General features: G+C 40.5%; 1 protein-coding gene across 1 annotated transcript in view; it reads left to right on the top strand.

Annotated features, from left to right (window-relative positions):
- xpo4 (exportin 4) overlaps window positions 1-23,016 on the top strand; it is a 60,524-nt gene that overhangs the window by 19,248 nt on the left and 18,260 nt on the right. The window contains exons 7-8 of the mRNA XM_044365689.1: window positions 3,878-3,990; window positions 14,919-15,076. Of these exons, the coding sequence (XP_044221624.1) occupies window positions 3,878-3,990; window positions 14,919-15,076 (271 nt within the window). The remainder of the gene's footprint in view (window positions 1-3,877; window positions 3,991-14,918; window positions 15,077-23,016) is intronic.

Here is a 23,016-nt window from a genome sequence, read left to right as displayed (position 1 = left end):
CTTTAATTTTAGATCATGTAATTTGTTTTCAGGGCAGTATATAAAGGTTTTGTAATAGTCACAGAACTGTGTGATGTTTAACTTGGAAAAACACACAAGAGCTACTTGTGAATCAGTGGAATAATTACTACACAGAAACACATCAGATCTATGTTATTACCTACATGTTATGTGGTGAATAATTAGTGAATTTGGGAACTATGTTTTGCTAATTTGCCAGCAGCCTTCCTAACTCTAGAAACATTTTCTGGCATCAGGCAGTTTGTAGTACTCTACTGTCACTCAGCCACTTTGATGCTAAAGGTCATCTTATCTTCTAGGCTAAACGGTACAGAAGTAAACATGTTTCACCTCAAGTCCTCATTGTTCCCTCTTAAATGTTTGAAATTCCATTATCTAAACTCAATGCCTGAATAGTCTTCAATACAATTTAAATATTGTGTTTAACATATTTAAAGAGCTGTGTTTTTAGAGGTCTCACAGATGATGAGCTTTCTTTGTGCGCTAACCTTTTGGAGAAATAAACCCAGTCAAGCAGAAAATTTGAAAATGTTTTTTAATATTGAAATTGCTTTTCATTTCTGCTCTTAATTTTATCCAAAAGGTTTCAAACATTCTTTAATCTATTTCGATGAAACTCTCCCTTTTTTAATCCCCTTAAATTTGAGCGTTTGCATCTTTTTTGTTGTTAAAAACCTGTCAGACCCGTCTTATGTCTCTGTCCGGCTGCGTTAAGCAGTCGATGTCGTTGTGTAGTTATCATTCCTGAGGTCTCTTGTGAGTTTTCTCTCAGTCATATGATCTTTAGGAGGGTTTGTACAACCTCTGTCACCAAGGTGGTCCCTCCCAAAGGAGACGGCCTCTGTCTGCAGGCTGCGAGACTGGCTCAGTCCCACTTGTTCTAGAAGTTAATATCCACTTGCTCTTTTACTCCCTCCCCCCCCCCCCCCCCTTGTATTTTTCCTGCCTATTTTATGTTCGTCTGAATGCTTAACATGCAGGGATTTGATTTAGTTCATAGAAGTCTTTATTTAACCTGGTTAATTTAGTAAAATCAACATCAAGACAGATGTGAAAGTTGTAAATCAGAAGTACTTAAAAGCAAGCGAAAGGAGGGAAAGTACAGAAAGTATAAAAAAAAAAAAATACAGAAACATAAAATTAGTCATATCGTAGCATACTCCTTACTTATTCTGATCTCTTTCTCATTCCCTCTCCCTTCAGAAAAGTTCAGTTAGAGGTCTTCTGCCTCACCACGACTATTTTTAACAAGGCCTGAAAGCCAAGCATTGAACGGACACACATACACACACACACACACAATCCCACAGACCCTTAGACAGGTGCCAACTTTTGTGCCGAAAAGTGTACTGTGGTGTGTTGTTGTGGGGTGTGTGCATGGGGAGTGACTGTGGGCTGGTGTCGGAGCAATGCGTGACCTCGCCGGCCTCTGCCGCTGTTTGGCTTTGATCAAACATTCCTCTGGAAGTTTCCCCCTCCTGCTGTCACCAAGCCACAGGATAGTGATACAGTTTTGTGTGGGTAATGGAAGACAGAAAGAATGAGATCGTAATTTTTTTTTTTTTTTTTTTTTTTTTTTTTTTTACAAGCATCAAGCTGCAAATCAACATATGCAGAATATATTGAAACATAACCATCACAAATTAACATAAAGATTGTAATTACTGGTAGTAATTGTAACAGAATGATCCTTTTATCCAGTATCCTGGATAGAAAACAATACAATAATTCATATTCCACTGAGCCACATGTTGTCAGTCATAACAAACTCATGCTGTGCAGCCAGACATAGTTGAAACCCACAGCACTTTATGTGATCTTTATTGAAGATTTCAAAGTTTCTAAAGATACCAGATGAGTCGGGTTGAAGTTTGGAGAGATGTATATAAAGTGACAGGCAGGAAATTTATAATATTTCTATTTGATGGAGTGGTGCAGCCATAAAACATATTGGATTTTGGGTTTGAATTAGAGCTGAAACAATTGAGTAGTTACTCGACGGAAAATAAATTGACAACTATTTAGCAAATTGATTGATAGTTTATGTCAAAAATGCTTCTAACTTGTTTATTGTGAGAATTAGCTGCTTTATTTGGGTTTTTAACTGTCAGTCAGACAAAACAAGACATTTGAAGACACAATTTTCACAGTTTAGTATAGACTAAACTATTAATCAAGAAGATAATTGGCAGATTCAGTGATAATAGAAATAATGTTTAGTTGCAGCCCTAGTTTGAATATCTCAGTCAGTGTAAAAATCATACTGTAGCTTCAACCTGGTACAAAATGTGTCCATGATACTGTCAGACAGAGTGGAATAAGATTTTGCTGTTTTCCAACCTAAAAGCTGCTTAACAGGAAATAAAGGGGGGGTTAAGAAAGTATCATGACTAACGAAGGGGTCAGAGGTTTGTAAAATGTCCTGAGATTGTTTTGTTGAGTCATGTGACGGAGGAGGATTGAGCGAGGAAGGGAAGAGAGTTTTGAATAGCTGGGCATAGAAACGTTTCTGTAGTAAGGTAAGATTGAGAGGAGTGTACGCTTTGAAGACTAGGAGCTAAGTTTTTTTTTTTCTGAGTGAGAAAGGACTTGTGAAAGTGGTTCAAAGAAAGGAACGAAATTTTGATTGGTGTGTGTGAGAGAGAGAGAGCGAGGGTTTGTTCTTGGTGAGCCAAGGAAAGAGCATGTTGTTAGTGTGTGTGTGAATAAGTATTGAATGACGGGAAGTGTTGTGGCTGCGTAGGGAGAATGTGTGTGTGTGTTGTGGGTTTGTGAAAAGCTTCTTGTGGGTGTAGAGAAAGTCTTCAATAAAGAGAAGAGAGAAAGTGTGTTGTGGGGGCATAAAGAAAGAGACTTGTTTAAAACAAAAAAAAGAAAAGAGCTGTTTTGAAAAGGATTAAGATGAAAAAGTCTTTATTGCTTTTAGAAGAGACTGAGTGTGTGTGTGTTGTGGGTTTAGATGGAGTCTTAAATAAGGAGTGTGTTTCGTATGGGAAGAGAGACAGCATCTTGTGAAGGGTAAAGAGAGATTTGGGAAGTGGTCAAGAGGAGAAAGGGACTGTTGGCAAAAGAGCAAAGTGTGTAATAGAAGTTTTAAGTGTTGGAATGTGTGTTATGGGGGCAAAGAGAAGTTGCTTTGGTCTTGGAAAGCCTTCAAGAGAAGAGACAAAGTGAGTGGTGATTGGCTGAGGAGGGAGAGGGAGTGTTTCAGGGCAGTAAGGAGTCTCGAGGACATCTTGTAGAGGAGTGGACTAAGAGGCAGAGCAGCGCAGATTGGCTGCAGCGAGAGTGTGTCTTGGGTGTTTAAGGTCTTGAGGAAGCAGAGAGGAGAAATCTGAGTGTGCAAAAGAGAAGAGTGCTGGTAGGAAGAGAGGTGAACAAGAGGACAAGAAGGCGAAAGGGTGTCAGTGGAGGGTAAAGACTGGAAAAGACAAAAAGCTGGAGGGAAAGGAGGAGAGGGAAAAGAGGCTTTAACGGTGAGAAAGAAAGCAAGAGTTTCTTTTGCGGGTTCAAAACTGGCAGATGAAGAGCTGACGAGGGAGAAAGAGAAGTGAGGGAGGACAAGAAAACAAAGCAACAAAGGAGGGGAGGGTAAGAGAAATTAAAGCTTTTTGCGTAATAAAGATCCACAGAGGTAATGAGAGGGTGAGTTAGTTAACAAGTGACTAAGAAGTTTCTGCTGCGAGCCACAAGAAACCCAAGACCTGCCACAGAGACCAAAATACCCATTGAGAAGGGAGCGTAGTGACAGGAGCTGCTGTGTTTTTGTGTGTGGCGCTCCTCCTCATCTTCCTCCTCCTCCTCCTCCTCCTCCTCTTTCTCATGCTGCTGTTGGCCTTAACTGGCGGCGGGTCACTGGGGCGCCACTACATCGCCATGTTCGAGGCCACGCAGAACGTCACGCTCAAGCCTACGGAGTCCTGGAGGGAAGCGCTGCTGGACACCCGCGTCATGGACCTCTTCTTCACTGTAAGTATCTTGTCCATCCTTTTTTTTTTTTATTTGTCTTTCGTAGTTTATCTGCAGGTCCTGAGAATTATTTTCACATCGTTTTAAAATTAAAGTGTTCAGTTTCCATGTTGCGCTTTTTTTTTTTTTTTTTTTTTTTTTTTTTTGCACAGCGGCTTTGATTTTTCATTTTCAAACGAAGTCTTCCGTTTCATTTTAAACAGCATTGCAAGGGTAAAATAATTCAATTTCATTAAATCAACTTGAAGAAACTTGCAGACGCCTTGCTTCCTGACATACTGTATGTTTAGTTTTGTCAATTAATCTGCATTTATCTATCTAAGTCCTTCTGTTTTCCATCCATTCATCCATATCCTTCTGTCACAGAGGTCGCTCTTCAGATTTTTTATCCCAAGTCAAGGTCTTCCTGTCTCATACTTTTCCATTAGAGATTTCTTGTGTCCTGCTTTCCCCTTACTACTACTTCATTTTATTTTTTTTCCTGACTTCTAGCTGGTGGTTTATTTATGATAAACAAAGAGAGACAGTTTGCCTTTTCATGTAGGGCAAAGAAATGTCACTTGACCTCGTCTTTTTGGCACATCTAAGTTTTTACTGGTTTTGTCGGTTTCCTGGACGCTCCATTAAGTAGATTTATGGGTGCTTTGCAGTGGGGTCGTGTTATTGTGTTACTGTTAGAGGACCGCCCAGTGAAGTAAATGTGTATTTTTGTGCAGTGACTTGTGTGTTTAAAGAGGCGGCCCACGCTGGCTAAGTAAACGGTGTGGAAGAGAAGTGTGGAACAAACCAGTCAGCTCTTCTTCCATTCAGCATCTATCCAAACCCTCTGGCTGTACATCGCCTGATACTGCTCCACTACCCAACCTCTCAGCTGTCTGCAGCCGTATACTGCTCTGCCCCGGCCTTTTTACTACCACTACCTGCTCCGCTATCACAACCACCCACCTGTCTTCCAGCCGTCTACTCCACAGCTGCACTCGTTGCTCCGGGTCACCAAATACTGCTACACTACCTAAAGCACGTCTGTCAAATATGAATTGTCGCTGCACTAACCGAGCCCTCTATATATGACCAGATGCTGCTCCATTTCTGATATTCCTTTTGCCAAAAGCTTCTTTCCAGTGAATGCTCAGTCACTATAGCTCTTTTTCTGCCAAGTACAGCTCCGCTACCCCTTACCTTTTTATCTGTCTGCTGCTTCACAGCTCTACTACTTCCGTATCTATTTCCAGATTGTCCTGTTCTACCAACCGCATGCACGTTGCCAAAGTCTGATCCACTCACATACATTTGGGCCCTGACACTAACAACACGGAGCCAAGCAAAACAAAAAATCATCTTGTCAGTTTATCTACCAAGTATATGACGAGTCTGTTTGATCAGAGGAGTGCAAATACACATTACTCAGTAGTTATTTCCTTTCATGCATGCACAGAACATATTGTATAAACAGTTCAGCAATCAGCTAGCTGTTTGCTGTAGGCTTTGAAATTGTCTCGATGTTCTCAGGGCTCTAAATCTTCTGCTACTAAATACTACTGTACCACACGTTCATTACTAAATACTTCTTCCTCCAGCACCATCTCTACCTGGAGTCTTCGTGAGGCTTAACTCAGATTCAGAGAGACAGAGTAAGTCCTGTGACTAGTATTATTAAAGCTGCTGGTCTCTTGAGTTTAACCAAACATAATTTCGTTGTATGCCTACAATGACGAATGAAGTGTCCTCTTCTTTTGTTATTAAAAGCTGTAAGTTGCCGGCTTGATTTGTGTTCAATTTTATCAGGAAGTAGAGTTAAATAACAGGGTAGTAGTTTTTGTGTTCATCCCATGAAGTGCATGTAATGTTTGACAGATGCTCGAGGGAAGCTCCGGTTTATATGTCTGTTATTGCTTTTTGAATAACGACTTTACAAAACATGTTTCAAGCGCTTTATTTTGAAGTATTTTTACCTCCTATTGCTCTGTAACACACCTGCTTATCTTCTGTGTTTGAGAGAGCCTCCTCTTTGAATATGGAATCACATGTTTTTAAGTAGTAAAAACACTTTTAGTAAGATGCAGAACAAACATGGTGCACGTCGTAAGATCATTCAATCATATCATAATGATTTTTTTAAGGCGGTGGATATTTATATTGTTGGTTGAATGTGGCTTGTTGGTTGAAGACATGCTTTTTGCAGCCCAGCTCCCACTGTTATCAGCTGTGGTTTGTCTGAGCCGGTGCTGTTTCTCTGTGAATAAAAAGCTCCTCAGGTGTCTCTGTTGCTGTTTGACTTTGTGGTTATCTGCTTTATGCACCCCATCTGGATTAAATGAACAAAACAAAGCTACTGTAGAGATGAACAAACATGTATTCTCTGTACCAAATCTAAAGCCCTTTCTGCTTTGATTAAGTGCCATTTTGATGACTGTTTGCATACTTGGCCTTCAGTGGGACTGGTTGGGGGGGGGGGGGGGGGGGTGGGGGGGGGGGGGGGGGGGGTGAATGCAGTGAAATGCAAGAAATGGTAACAGTAATTGTGTTTTGTTGGGCACTCTGTAGATGCTTATTTGCAGTTTTTTCCACCCCTGCGCCTGATATTTATCACTCATTGACACTATAAATGTAAGCCTTTTTCATGCAGCTGAAAATGTTTTCTGTCTGATTGCTTTGTGAATTTAGTCATAACAATCATCAATAACTGGAATTGGCTTCAAGCAGAGGCTGTAATCAGGGGTCTGACATACAAAGCACAGAGTCCTAATCAAGGATTGAATTGGCCAATCCCGGCAGTTTGGCATAAATAAAAATTTCTGCCATCTTTCGGTTGGTTCTTGTTGCTGCTGGAATCTGCAGGATGTGTTTTGTGTTGGTTTCAGTTTTCAGGCCTCTAGTCTCATCTCTTGCTCTGGTATTTCTAGTAGCTCAACTGTTTGTTATTGTAAGGCTGCTGTGGCACTGTCAGCTGTCTTTGTGTGTGTGTTGTGTGCATTTTTGTGTGTGTTGGCACATATCTGTCTCTGGGGGACCGTGTCAATCTGAGCTTGTGTACTGTATGTGTTTGTGTGTATGCTCTGCATAGATCTATGTTGTACCTGTTTCCATGTATAGTATGTGTGTATGTGTTTATTTAATTTAACGGGGTCCTCTGCTGTCTCAGCTGCTGTGTCTCCTCAGCTGTGAGGGGTAACGTGCTGGCCAGGGTGTGTGTGTGTGTGTGTGTGTGTGTGTGTGTGTGTGTGTGTGTGTGTGTATGGAGGGGGTGCACAGAGACACGCGCCATCAGGGTCACAGTCCACAACAGACCAGTGGCAGGATTAGAGCCCGGCCCCAGGATTAGGGGCCCCTGTTAACAACCACAGTAACCCAGCACCCATCACACACACACACACACACACATACATACACACACACACACACACACACACACACACACACACACACACATCACCCTGTTGAGGGTCTCTGGGGAGTCTGTGTCCCTCTGTGTGTGGGTGTCTGTCACTCTCCCATTAACTAGCTCCAGCACTCTCTGATCACGCTGATTAGTGTTTTGAACTAACAGGAAGCTGCTGTTAGTTTCTGCAGCCACAAGGTTTGGTTAGTGATCAGAAACTATGACTAGAAACTTCACATCACACATTTACATGTTTTTCATTTAAAAAAAAAAGAAAATAAAGAATAATTCCATTTTATGACAACTTGGGTTTTATTTTTGTAGTTTAACCATTATTTCCATCAGTAATAAAAACTGTTGGACTGCTGAGACCTGGGAACACAGGGACATCACTGCAAAAAAGAAATTTGAGGGGGAAAGAAACATGAGCAGTCAGATGATAAGACAAAAAAGAGAAGAGATAACAAAGGCATACATTGAAATTATGACCCAAACTGTTCATCATTGTTTACAGTCCAACGTTCAAACATGACCTTCCGTACTTGCTGTAGTTGCGGGATTATTACCAACATTGCGGATGTGATCACTTCTTGTTGGATCTTCAACTAAAGTTATTTAGGTAATCAGATCGTATGACCGCTGGTCCTGTCACTCTTTGTCGTAGGAAAGTTTTTGTTGTTTGTTTTTGTGTTTTGGGCATTTTATTGCCTTTTATTAGATAGCTGACAGTGGAAAGATGAGAGTAGAGAGAGATGGGGAATGGCATGTAACAAAGGTCCCCAGCTGGACGGGAACCGGGGCGGTTTAAGTTTGTGGTGAGTGCATTAATCCCTACACCACCTGGCCGTTGTAGCGATGTCGCTATGCTCCCAAATATCAGCAATTACAATGGTGAGTATATTGTTACCATGATCAACATCATAAAAATTAGACCTAAGTTGTAATAAACTGAAATTTTCCTTTAATTTGCAGGATAGCAAAAAACAATTAAGCTAGCTCACTCTCCACTATACTTAGCCAATTATTGGGACAGAGGCGGGCATGAGAGGAGCCATTAGCCCCTATTAACCATCTAGATGTTAGATGATGGATCAAACATGATTAACATTATCAAGATTCCAGCTCAGTCTGCAAGTTCATTTACAATGATCCCATTGAATCTACAAACCAATGAGTCAGATCATTATTAACAGCTATCAGTCCCAACCAGGCTTGAGGCCAGCATTTCACCTCAGACTGACAGGATGAGCACATATTGTGGAAATCAGCTTAGTAATTATGCAGCGTGTAGCAGCCATTTTGGCAATCCACCAAGTGTCATTCTGGCCCTCAAGGTTTCATCTATTTTCCACTTCAGCTGGTGACAGCTACGGCTCTGAGATTCAAAGAAGGAGCGTTTGAAGATGGATGAAGGGAGTAGGAGAAGGACAAGAGATGGGAAGAGAGTGAAAGAAAGAAGAGTTGGAAGAAAAATCAAGGCGAAAATGAAACAAGAGGCGCCTAAGAGGTGTAGAAACGGACATAATTCTACGGAGATAAGGAAAAAAAGATGGAACAGAGATATACAATTTAGAGAGAGAGTGAAAGGAGAATGCAATTTTCAAGACAGTGAGACAGGGTTTAGGAATAAATGGACCGTGGGAGATTGAAAAGGTACTAGAACTCGATGATTGTTGGCTTCCTTCAAGATAAAAACCACTCTGCTTTTGTCCTTTTAACACCTTGTGATCACAGAGCACATCCCCACTGCAAAAAAAAAAAACACACGCAAACTGAAACACACACCAAACGTCTAATTTTGGCCTCATCATCATATTTTTTTTGTCTTTAGTTTAGCTTCAGTATGGCTGCGAGTCATTAGAGAGCAGCATTTAAATTGTGATTGAGTGTGTACACAAACGCACGCAACCGTGCAGTACTGTCAGACACATCTGGTTTATTTCATCCCATCAAATAGACATGTGCATACACACCACAGTAACATTACAGACACACTTACACACATTCACACAGTTTATACATAAGACTGGTACACATCCACAATTATACTCACGTTGACAGACACTACACACTCGCACTAATGTTTGTACGTCTATACTTCTGATCACCTTCATTGACGTAATACATTCCCTTACCTTGACTCTCACAACTATACTGTATGTCTAAAGCTGAATTCATATTTGTGAGGTTGCGCCGTAGCAACTGTGGCAGACATCTCCCTCCTCAGAAGTGTAAGTACATGTCAAGGCTACGGCGGCAAGTTTCTGACGCCAGTAAAGCTTGTTGAAAGCGAAGAGAACACGAAAGTCAAGATAGGCTCAGTTATCTGCTCTGTTTCACATCTAGCACTGCAAAACCTCTGCCCACTTGTTGCCCTTTATTACAGCGAATGAAAGAATGTAAATACAGCACAGAATAGTGTCATAGTCAGTAATGAGCCTTCCCACTCTTATGACACAGTGACTGGAAGAATGGAGACACAGTTACAGCTCGGTCACATACGTAACTTCCATGTAATGTTGCGGTGGTGCTGCGATTTGGTGAAATCCGATGCTATGCTATAAATCAAAACCTGCACTGTAGGTATAAACCTACACTGTAAATCCACCTCTAATCCAAACCCTAATCTAAACATCGTTCTAACCATAACCCCAAAGCCCTCGTCTCAACTCTCACTGTTTTTTTTTTGTTTGTTTTTTTTAAGAAGAAGAAGTGAGAAATGCACAGTATATAATCTGAGACTATAAAAAATCTGTCAACAGAGTGAGATATTGCCATGCCGTTGACACCGAGGTAGCTATTCCTGTAATATCTCTGGTTGTATCAGCCTATTGTGAGCAATGTTGCAAATCAGCGAGGAGGTCTGCTTGATGGCGATATTGAAGCGTTTTTGCAACAATCGTGATTTGATTAAGCACCATTACACTCACTGGATTTCCCGAAGACACTCCCATGTGGTTGAATTTCCCAAATGTACTATATTATGATTTATAAAGCTATCTAGTCCTCACAAAGATAGAAGTACAAGAGCGCACACACACTAAAGCATTTTGTGTTTGCCCAGTAAACACAATCAGTGTGGAGTGCAGGGACTGATGAGGCTGCAGCAGAGGCTGATTCTCCTCTGACCCGGCCTGCAGGCACACTGTAACCCAATCTGAGAGACAGAGAGGGAGAGCGATGGTGGAAAAGAGTGAACGAAAGACAATAAGTTGGAAGCGCAGTGTTGATTTGAAAAAACAGAAAGATGAGCCTCTGAGCCCCCCGAGGAAACAGACACCAGGCTTTGTCTCCTTCTATAAATATCATTCCTCATTCTCCCTGCCTTTCTCTGTCTCCCACTCCCCTCTCTTTCTGTCGCTCTGTCTCCCCTCTCCTTTTTCCCCCCTCTCTCTCTCTCTCTCGATCTCTCATCTTCCTCATCATCCTTCTTCCTCCACTCTCTCCTCACTGTCCACCTGTCTTTCTCCTTCCCTTCGTTCCCTTTTATTATCTCATTTTTCATATCTCCTCTTCTCTTCAGTGGTTCTCTCCCTCATTACTTATCTCCCTTTATTTTCTCCCCATTTATATTCCTTCTCCTCAACAGGGCTGTGTATTGAACCACAATATTTCTTTGCTACCAACCAAAATGTGTCTGTGGTAGGGCTGGGGTTCAATAGTATTCTATTGAATCACAATCCTCCTTGGATCTGCTTTTCAAATCCCTTATATGTATTCTAGCTTTCAACATTTTTAAATAACATAAGTAATAAATGACTAAACTCAAAGAATCACTTCATCTTTAATCAGCTTTTTTGGCTGAGCAAGTAGAATCACTACAGATTTGAATTGTAGATTAATGAATGTTCACAACATTTAACTACATAATGAAAACGAGACGAGCAGTGTAAGGTATGAAATATGTATCTGACACATTGAAATAACAGGTGTAGTCTTCTTTCTTCAGCACAGCTTATTTTTCATGACCTACTTGCTTCAAATTCTGGACACCATGGTGCAGAACTATTACATTCATCTTTCAGCTTAAATTTTTAATATATACATAAAAGTTAAATTGGGAGATTCTGCTCCTGAAATTGATGTGACGAGATCGGTCAAAGGGGGTTTGACCAGAGAAGACTCACTACCCTGTTGGGTTTTGTCGAACAACCGATTCACACAGTCCACTTGCAATCATAGAGGGGAACAATCTGTGACTGAGTACAGTCACCAGCTTCCAGAGGGCATCATAAAGCATGACATAAAGTACAGTCCACTGCCAGAGCAAACATAATCAGCACTGAATTAGCAACTATGACAATGGCACAAACAGCAGCAACTAATGCTCCGCTGACACCAAATCCATTGATTAATCAGTGTGCAAAATCTGCTGTCATCCAATCTGCGTTCTCAAAATATTTCATATTGTTGTATCTTGTTCTCTCTCCTTCCATCCATCCCACTCCCCTCACACTCACACACACTCACTCACACACACACATGCGTTGTGTATCTCTAACTATAGTCAGACTCAAGGCGACTGACATTACTGGCATCGCATGGATCATTCGCTAGTGCAGCTGCTTTTTCAGAGCTCGCGCTGTTCAATCCTTTGGCCTTGCGCTGCCTCTCCCACCCCTCCTTCTCCCTTTCTCTCTCTCTCTCACTCACTCACCCGGCAACCCCCCTTTTCCCCCCTCCTCTCGCTGAGCGCTTCCAGAGGATGACTTCACGCTCTGGAAGAGGGCAGCAGCAGCACCGAAGGACTACAGTGGCTACGCTACGTTAGCATCTGAGATCTCTTCCCAGGCAGCAGTGTGGCATACGACCAACCAGGCACACCAGCTGGAGAGCAGAGAGAGAAGAGGCAAGAGGAGTGGGGAGAGGCAGAGAGAAAGAATTTTGGTGGAGGAAGTAAGAAGGGGCGAGGATTTGAGAGGAGGAGGAAGAACCATCGAAGAGAGGGAGGTTGAAAGTTTGATTGCTTCTGTAATGGAGCCATGCGCTGGCATAGTTTGTAGAGCCACTGAAGAAGCATTCACTCTGGATTTAAGAGGATGACAGTTCGAGAAACAAGAGAAGAAGGAAGAGTGGAAAGAGCGCGGACTGGCTGAGAAGAGAGCCACAGCTCACAGGAGGAAAGCAGTTGAGCTCCAGACGTCCGCATAGTACCGTCAGTGGAAACACATGTTGCTGAGAGGCTGTGATGACTCGCAGCGCTATTACTGCTTCTATCTCGCTGTATGTGTGTGTGTGTGTCTGGGTCTTTGTACACAATTGAAACCAACAATGCCTCTTCCCTTGTCAGAGTGTGACGGCTCAGCATCGACAAACCCCCAAATCCCACAACTGAATGGCTGCTCAGAACTGAGATGAGACTGAATCTAGCAGACCTTTCCCATCAGGAGTCGGATCTTTCCTCTCCGGGTTTGATTGAGGCTGTCTGTGCGCTCAGACGAGCTCAGCGACTGTTTGTTTGAGACCGGGGTCACAGTATCTGACAGACGTGTTGAAAATCAATTCGCCATTTTGCTGCGCCTCAGCTTGCTGGGTGGTGGGTTACACCAGTGAGTATTAATCCTGCCTGGTATCAGCGGATCTGTTTTTGAAAGTGGTGACAGGAGGATGAGGCAGGTTCATCGTTTCGTTCTTGGCCTGTGACTTTTCTATTTCAAAGTGGTATTCTTTGCAGTTTAATTTCAATGACACATCAGGGCAAAATGAACATTTCTAGATTAAATTCCCTCCCCGCACTGTGTTCAGGGGATGTTAATCTGCTTCAGTGCCCAGTCAAACTGGGAGTCATTTGTTTGACATGCTCTGCTCTGTACAGCACATGTCCTGTGTTTTCCTTTTGAGGAAGAAATAAGAAACTAAAAGAGAGAAATTTATATTAGATTTTTTTGGCTTCATGGTGGAAGGAATATAATTAGTTCTCTATGTAGATGATGAACTTATTTCCATACAACCAATCAAATCTTGATTGTGATGTTCAATCATAGGCAGAGCAGACATCACACTGCTCGTTGAACGAGCCACCAAACAAACATTCACTGTGGAAAAGTGCACTGAGCTGCTCAGCTGCAGCGCATTAAACAGGATGTAAACATTCCTGCAAATGTCACTTTGGTTCATTTAGATGCCTGTGTTGTCCTTAGTCTTTAATGCCACCGCTAACAAAACACCGTCTGCCCATGACATGTAGGCTGCAGCACAATTTCATTTAATTTGTCTCTTGTTGCTCTGCCAGTGCCACCAGAACTCAGCCTGCCCGCTGCTGTCAATCAAACACAGACACTGACACGCCCCTCCAGCGGAGTGAGAAGAAAAGGAGCCTTTTTAATATTTTCCCAAGAAACCTTTTTTTTTTTTTTTTTCTTTTTTAGAAATAAATAAATACTGTTAACAGTAAATTAAAAAAAACACATTGACATTATTTTGACTGCAAAAAGGAATGACTACATGTGATTTCAGTTGGACTCAAAAGGCAGAAGATGAAGAATAATTTAATATATCTGATCTGCATGTGTCATAATTCATTCACCAATCCTAAATGTGCACATGCTGCCACAAGCTAACAGCTTTGTATGAACAGACCTCATAATCATGTTGTGTGCTTGAACTTGTCGGGAGAGTCGAGCAGTAATTTTGAATGTAGGTGTATTTGAGATGAAACTGCACTTGAATTTTAAACACATATTTTAAATCACAGGGAGTAATTTGCATATTAATTTAAAACTTTAATTTCAAATGTAGAGATTAAACTTCTGAACTCAGATTTTTAACCCAGATCACAAAAAATAAGAGCTCGATTAAAATTTAGAATCAACAATACAAATTCAGACCCAGACAGCATAAGATGCCAGTTAATTCTACAGACCTTTTTTGGAAAATGATACAGTTGGCACAGAGGACCCAAGGAGACGTGTTTAAACAGTCTGGTTGTCAAATGTCTCCTTGCTGAATAGGTTGCTGCTCTGTAGGTGATCATGTTCTCTGACTTGTGTGAAGCCATTACAGATGTTTTCTCTGAGTAAACACCACATGTGTCAAAGCTTTCACTTTCACATTTTTAAAAGCACCTTGCTCAATGTTCATGCTCATTTTTCTGTAAACATTAATTTTTAGCTTATTCTAGTGTTGTCTTTTATATAAGGCACTGTAGGTGGGAATGTCGGCTAGTTGCTTTGCAGTCATGCACATAACTTTACTTGACAATTAGCCTTTTTATTAAGAAGGAACTTAGAAGAATTGCAGAAAGCTCTGATTTCTTTCCTCTTGTTTTCTGTTCTCATGTTGCAGGTGGACAAGAAGACAAGACTGAAACTATCTGGGGTTTTTTGGGGTTTTTTTCCAGTGAATTGTAAAGTGACTCACAATGTGCAGGAATCTCTCCACTTTTTAGTCCATCTGTCGTTTTCCACTGCACTTATCACCAACAGTGCCGTTTCATTCAAACTACTAAAGTTCAACCCTCGACTTGATCCGAGTCCCCTTCTTTACCTGGTGAACACAAGAGAAAAGAACACAAACTGAGACAGGAATGTCTTCTCTTCTTATCTTCTAGGTGCACAGGAAGATTCGGGAGGATTCTGACATGGCCCAGGACTCTCTGCAGTGTCTGGCCCAGCTGGCCTCCATGCACGGGCCCGTTTTCCCCGACGAGAGTGCCCAGATCTCCTACCTGGCCCACCTGGTGGAGGGTCTGCTCAGCATGATCAACGGGTCAGTGTGTCACCGTGCTGGAAAACATTCAGTCTGTCACAGCGGCTATAGCGGTGGTAGATATAGCAGCAGAATGCATGATCACTATTCATACAGGTGTCATACTAGTAACAGTATACGTAGTAGTGTAAGGGCTTGTGTTGTGGTCGTAACAAACTGTAATAGTAGCAGAGCCTGTTGTAAAATAAATGGACATAGTTGTGGAAGTATTATTAGACACTCAGTCATACCGTATGTTCTAGATGAAGAGTTGTCAGACAGGAGACTTTGCTGTCACCCTGGTTGATTGTCTAGTCAGCATTACTGTGTCAGTCTCTCCCAGCAGTATATTAATATAAGCTGTTGTAATATCAGACTAGATATCATGTTATTCTGTTATTCTGGTTATTATAATATGATAATATAGGTTGAATTGTTGTTTCTATGAAATTACAAGGTTGTTCTTGCAGAGTACTGATTATTATTTGGCATCCTATTTAAATTATGTGCTTCAGTTTGCTCATTAAGCAGTGATGGTGTTTGTCACTGCGGTGACTACAGAACCCTTTCTACATTTGATTTTCATGACTGAATGAGCACAGTGTAACTCTAACAGGTGAAATGTGAGGTTGTGTGAAAACGTAGCTCATTTATTTTGAATGGTGTTAGTCCAGTTGTCAACACAGAAGGCTCAGGCAAAGAAAAATTAAAAAAAAAAAAAGCTGGGTCGTCTGGCAAAAGAGCCGCTCGCAACACAACACATCATCAAGCAAGGCACTGCGGTGGCCAATCACTTTAGAGGTCTTCACAGGTCCAAAATGATAACAAGACCCGAAACAGACTTGTGGAAAATCTACCTGAACCTGACGTGCATAAATTATCAAAAAAGAGACCCGACCTGAGCAGGACCCAAGCACCGCCAGGCCTGACCCGAATAGATCCGAACATAACAGACCTGATCCAAAACGCAGTCGACCAGAACAGAGAGAACACAAACACCGACAGCAGCCTGATGCACTATCACTTAATTCCATCAATTCACAAGCAGCCGTGGTAGGAAAGAGCAGCAATATTATAATAGCAATGACCTAAGAATCAATGTAAAGTCATAGAAACAAAAATCATTTGTTTATATGCTTCAAAGACAGATTTATAACATAATATAATAACTAAAAGTAACTAAATTCCACCTCCTGTACCAACAATAAAACCTTCTGTAGCAATGTTCTAACCTATTTACTCTTTATTTTATTTCATATGAATTAATAATAAATGTAATATCTGTGAATCAAACTCCAAAATTCATTTAACAGCATAAATCTTATAGACAATTGATTTTTCTAAAATAAGCTGGTCTTCAGTTCTCTTGTCAGAACCTTTTTCTCATCTTTGTCAATTATTAACATAAAACAGGAGTAAACAGTTGATGTTCCAGTTGCTTTTACTTCCTTGTTCTACTTTTCCTTTTACTTGTTCCTCACGTCGATTCTCTTCACTTCACAGTTTACATTCTCCTCTCACTCAGAACGCTGTTTTGCCCTCTGATGATCGTGACGTACCACATGATCAGAGCTGGTACCGCATACACTCGGGTCCGTTTGGATCCACTCAGGTATTGCACATATTGACATACAGACCTGAGACCTGCGGCAGTAAAAGGAGACTCGACCCGATTAGACTGAGTAGAATTTGGACCCGGGTTGGGTCTCAGTTCCTTAGAGCTGAGTGGACCCATGAAGTCCTCTAAATCACATACATCTAAACACACCTTCCTGGTCCATTACTTAGTAATATGAACAGCACATTTCTGCTGTTTACCTCGTGATTGTCACAATGAAAGAAAAATTAATTACTGCTTTGATAACTTTCCAGAGTTGTAAAATCCTATCTCAGAGTATGATAAACTGCTGTGCCTGAAAAGCCTTCATAGTAATGGACCTATTACAAACCAGACTGATTTCATTGTTTCACTGGCGCACCACCAACGCAGCCCCCTGTGTAGTTTTAATGCAGGGCTTTTTCTCTCAGTCTGAATGTCTGCTTAGTCAAATCAGTGGGGATCTTTCAAAGCTACTCTTTTTAGTACATAATTCCCACTTTGTGTTAATATCCATCCACTGTAGTGAAGCCAGAAAACAACGTCAGTTGATATGACAAACTCAGAAGCCTAATAGTAGCTTCTGCTGAAGTTTAGAACTCATTTTTGCACAGAATGAAGATTGAGATATCAAAAAAGCATCATCATCAAGCAACCAAATTATCACAGCAGGGACCAGTTAGATTTTCAAATGTAAATCCCCTCAACAGAGAATTGTTTTCAAAGCAGCACTTTTATTTCACTTGATACCAGCTATTATCCAACAGTTTTTATCAATCACATTGATCTCTCTCATGCTTTCCTTTTGAGAATTTGGAAAGCCTTCTGTTTGATAATCTGCAAAACCTTTTAAGTCATTTCCACTCAACTGACAGGTGAGGCTTTAGAAACAACAGATGGGACTGATTCAAACCTGCCAAGGGAAAGCAGCTCCCCGGGGATGCAGGGGCTATTACACACCCACTACAATACACTAAATTAGCTTTGCTGTTGCTATATGAATGTTATTGTGCCGGGATGTATTAAAAACATTCTGAGCACATAAATCACATGAAGGCAAAGGACTGAATTTAGACTAAATTTACTAAATATTAGGGTCTCTTTCTCTTTTGATGAGGTATAATGTTGAGGCACATAATGAAAGCCATTATCCTTTATTGATTTCATTTATTAAAGCTCTATCAATCCGCTGAAGATTTGTAGATAAATAGAAGCAGATTAGTAACAAAATTATTTCAAAGCTTAGAGACAATTTAAATTTTGGGCTGCAACTCTATTAGATGACTTTTTGTGCATTTAATACAAGTTGAATGCTTTCCCCTACAGTCTGCTGTCCATGTCAGCTTTATATATCATAGCATCCAAAAGGCATAATCAGTAAACACTGTTAATGTTACATTGCCACCGGCTACAGTCTCAGTTTATCTTCCTGCAGTACAGCATCTCAAGGATTTTATGTTTCTTAAATTCAGAGACTCAACAAGTGGTGGAGGCCAACGTCAGCAGTTGGAGTTTGAATCATACTGCACTGTGCCATTTCTGCTTTATTTACTGGAAGTAATTGCTTGTTAAGTCTGTTTTTAATGGCCTCTGATTCTAGCATCTGCGTGCCCTATGGGAGACTGGCTGGAGAGGGAATATCCTGTCCTCCAGTTCAGTAACAAATCGTTAGCCAGGAACTTATGTTTCTCTGTTTCCTCTAAAACCAAATTTAAGCCCAAGTGGATCACATTTAAGACTTTATTCTTCTCACAGACTTTTTTTTTTCAACCAGGAATGCAAAAGCAACACTAGCGACCACTGGAAACACTGAAACAATTCTACAATCATTTAGTCATCTAATCTAATATAGAGCTGCCTGACCCTGATGATGAATATGATGTGGACTATTTCAATTCCAGCTAGGAATGCTGCAGAATTTAATGAACCTTAATGCTATTGAAACATATAAATAATCTGGTATATTTAGTGGAATAGAAGCCCATCTGGTAACTGTGGATTCTTGATTCCTGCTCATAAATTACAAGCAGCAGAGAGGCATCAACAAAAAAAAATGTATTCAGAAAATATTAGGTAGGAGTATGAGATATGACAACATGGCTAAAACGAATGCAGTCTAATACAACAGCCCTCTAATAAAACCTACCTTCATCAAGGTTGTTATGTTCAGTTTGTGTTGAGGTTATATTGGAGGCTGTAGTTTGCGGTGCTGTTGAATTGATTGTGGTTATATACTGAGAGGTGTTTTTTCCGCTCAGTGATATAAATAATAGAGTGGATGAAATATTAGAAACATGTGTCATTATATTCAACGGCACCACAAACTACAGCCTCCAAAATGACCACTAAGTTGGATTAACACATTCTTATAATGCAATTTCAACAAAAGCTGAACATTATCCTTCTACATTATAAAGGTATTATATTATTGCAGGGCTGTTGGGTTAGACGACATTAGTTTTAGCTAGGTGTCGCTATCTCATTGTGGGCAATTTGACAAATAAATGAACCTTTATGGAAATATTTGATTTTAATTTATTGGTAGAATTTGTTTCATCACAGTTTTGAATTATCTTTGGATAATCTGCTGGAAAAGCCACAGACGGACAGTTTCTCAATTGATTTCCAAGACATTTTAATGTAATACAATGTACACTGATATCACAATATAAAATTATGAATACAACACAAAATATAAGAAATCACAGTGAAGATAACATGTAGTGATAAAGAATGTTTTTACGCTTTTTTTCATAACAAGAAAATAAGCTACATAATACATTTGCAGATATTCTGATTGAGGAGGATAATCTGTTAAATAAATCTAGATTGAAATGTTGGCTGACTGGTTCAAATCAGAGTCTTTGTTAACCTGTGTGTTCAGTCTCAGTCAGACGGTCTAAGCTGTGATCTACATGTATATTTGTCTGGTGACATTGTGAATTCTGGAGTGTTGACAAAAAAAAGTAAGCTCTTGCCCTCATTTCAGCATCACTGTGTCTTCATTACTCATAAAGAAACTAGGTTTCCACTAGAATAAACTGTATTTGTGCTCCAGTGTTGAGCTCAGTTTATTTCGCTGTAAATCCCCTCACTGAGCAGTACTGAACCCGGCTGTTCTGAGCTCTGATGCAGAAGAAATAAATGCAGCCCATGTTTTTCATCCCTAAAGCTCAACTCAAAACCAATTTTTCTCAATACCTCACATTCTCTCAGCCTTTTTTTCTATCACCACATCTCACAACAGTGGTGTTTTTGATTTGAGGGTCTGTAATCAGAGCTTCCAATTAGAAGCAACGCATCAGTTATCTTAAGCCTGTGTACGCTCGGTCCTGACTCAGCTGCTTTGCTTCAAGTAAGCATTACCAAATTGTACCAAAATGTATCGTAATCAGGGCTTATAAAAGAGAGCTTGCTGTCAATAAGTTTGATTAATAAAGTGAACTACAGACATGAAACATAGACCTCAAACAGGGTCTAGTGATGTATTTCAAAAGTAACAGCAGAGGTGTTTGATGACTGACGTGGTTTCACTGGTATTTGATAGGAATGGATGTGGGCAGGTACCTGACGTTAAGGAAAAAGAAGCACAGCACCTCCTCAGTCTGTGATTTTTTTTTTTTTTGTGTGGCCTGCTTGTTAATAGAGGTCATGTGAAGAAATGGAGCTTGTGATCTTTTGCCAAGAAACATTATGAGTTGTGTGAGCATGTGGCCTGCATCACAGGGGGCTGTTTGGAGGCTATTGATTGTTTCTGCGTGTGGTGCAGGGAATCGGTGTGTTTTGATCTTCAGGAAAATGCATTAAAAGGTATTACTGCTTTGTTTTTACAGTAGCAGCAGGGTGAGGCAGCCGTCACTTAAAAGTTTGTTTCAATAGAGTCACCTGTATAAATCCTGTACAAGCTTAAAATATGAAAAGGGAAATGTTCTCTCCTTTCTCTCAAGTAATGCCAAACTGCAATAGAGCCAAGCTCTTATTTACTTTCTGCAGTAGAAGAAAAGGAACATGTGGGCTCATTTAGTATTGTCACTGCAATGCTGCTTGTTTGATCACAATTTCTCTCCACTGTTTTGCCTCTAAATTGTTCACAGAACAATTTGAATGCAGATTTTATATGAACTTGATGCAACCTTTACTGGACGTCATCAGATTATGCTTCCATCACTGTGATTTCAAGTTTTATCCACTCATGACTGCCTATCGTTGACTTATAAGACTCCTCAACTCTATATATTTCTTCATCTAACACCAAGCTCTCCTGCTTCAAATCTGAGTTACAGTCGATTAAAGCGGCCCCTGTAACATCAAGTTCATTTTACTCAGCTAGCTAACATCCAGGCTGGTCCAGCCTTGGATTTTGACCTCCAATCTGTTTTTTTTATTATTCCCTTTTTATTAATTCAACCACTGTAGGAAAAATTTAAAATGTTTAAGATCAAGTCTACTTCCTCCCTTCTTCACACTCAATCTGCTGATCGGAAAAACACTAAATAAAATACTTCAATCTACAGCTGAAGGAGCTAATGTCGGAACTACTAGACTTATTTTTCACACAGATCAGAAAGTTTTCAGCTTCCAGTCGCTCTCAGAATACAATTTTAAGATTTTATTGATCAATTAAAGCATGAAATGGCCCCAGCCTATATTTTTGAACTATTTTGCCAGAGAGCGGCTCCTAAACCGTGCAATGACCCACCGTTTAAACTTTAATCTACAACCTCTGTTTTTTTAAATGGTTTTTAAATGGTCTTCCACTGCATGCACTAATTGTATATATCTGGACTTATTTTAATTCAGGCTGGGTTTTATACAAATACCAAAATACCACACTTTCAGTTTCTCATTGAATTTATTTCCATTCCTGGTACAGTACCAACACCAGATCACTAAAGCTTGGCAGCGTCTAACCCTGGTCGTGGTTGGATGACTGGTTGACCCATACAGATAGACTCCCGATGTGGGTTTGTTAAGCATCACTGTGTCAGTCTGTATGGGGTAGTTCTTTTTTTTTTCTTTTAGTTAACAAAAGAAGCTAAATTTCTAAAATGTTTAATGTAAGTCATATAAGAGCTTTTCCTAAATAGAATAATCTAAAGTTTGTAAAATGTTGAATTAAACCAGATCAAAGAATAAGTAAACAAGAGTAGACAGCATGCTAGCATGGCAGTTGTCTTGTTTGAGATCATCTTGTGGTCATTGTAACTGTGGATTAAAGTGATCTAGAAGAAAGTTGTAGGTACATAGATGTTTTTCACAGAAACAGCAGTGTTCATGGGAGCTGAGAGAGAGAGAGAGAGAGAGAGAGAAGTATTTTACGCTCATTTGTGGGTGTGTCTGTTGTCAAAGTGGTTCTGATCTGAATTAAGGGGCCATACTCAGATGTATAAATAACTGAGACAGACACACACACTTGAATGCGCACACCAGCTTCTCTCCCGGACCACGTGATTCAGTGAGTAAGGGTCCCTCTCTCTCTCTCTCTCTGTCTCTCTCTCTCTCTCTTTCGCTCATAGGCTCTCACTCACTCGCCCCCTCTCTCTTCCCTCCTCTCCTGCTCTGTCTGTAATCACCTATTCTTGGAGCTTTTTTCCAATTGCCTCATCGGAAAACCATGCGGAGAGGGATGGCCGATCTGCAGTGATTGAACAGTTCTGCTCACAATTTAACCCCATCTGATAGGGGTTAGCTAGGCCTCTCACACAATGTTCCTCTCTGACTGAGACTGTGGAGAGGTGTGTCAGTTAAAACACAAGTTCAGGATCAAGATTTTGCTATTTCGGTGCAGCAAAGGCAACACATGAAAGAAGAAAATATACAGAAAAGTGAGAGGCGGGGTTGGTTTTAGTGGGGATATATTTAAACTTTTCATTTTATTAACTAGGCAGAAATATAGAAAAACCTCAACAAGTTCTTGAGGCAGATGCTGTGACTGTTGAGCAGGTTTGCAGCATATGTGACGTATGAGAGGCTGACTGAACTGGTCTGCACTTGTGAGGTTGCCAGTTCAAACTGGGCTGCACTGGTCAGGATAAAATGATAGTCTTGATTTTGTCACTTACATTTGAGATCAGGGTTTACTGTGACAATTTTAGGGGAATTTATTTTTTATAAAAAGTATTTCCTCCTATAATAGCCTTCTGTTATATTTGTAAATATTTATGTGATTGGTCAACAGTGGGGGTTTTTTTTGTTGTTGTTTTTTGGTAATACTCTATTTGCATCCTTGGTAGCTTCATTATATTACATATTGTGTCATATTGTGACATATGTCTTTTAATCTGTAAGGCTTCCATACACTTACAGATAGATTTTCTTTCCAGCCTGGTCTCCATGATTCTGGCTTGTGTTCTTGTTGTTGTTG

The sequence above is a fragment of the Thunnus albacares genome, chromosome 11 (assembly GCF_914725855.1).
Source record: "Thunnus albacares chromosome 11, fThuAlb1.1, whole genome shotgun sequence".
NCBI classification, from domain to species: Eukaryota; Metazoa; Chordata; class Actinopteri; order Scombriformes; family Scombridae; genus Thunnus; species Thunnus albacares.
Note: the sequence above shows the minus strand (reverse complement) of the source record. Positions and strands in the feature narration are given on the sequence as shown.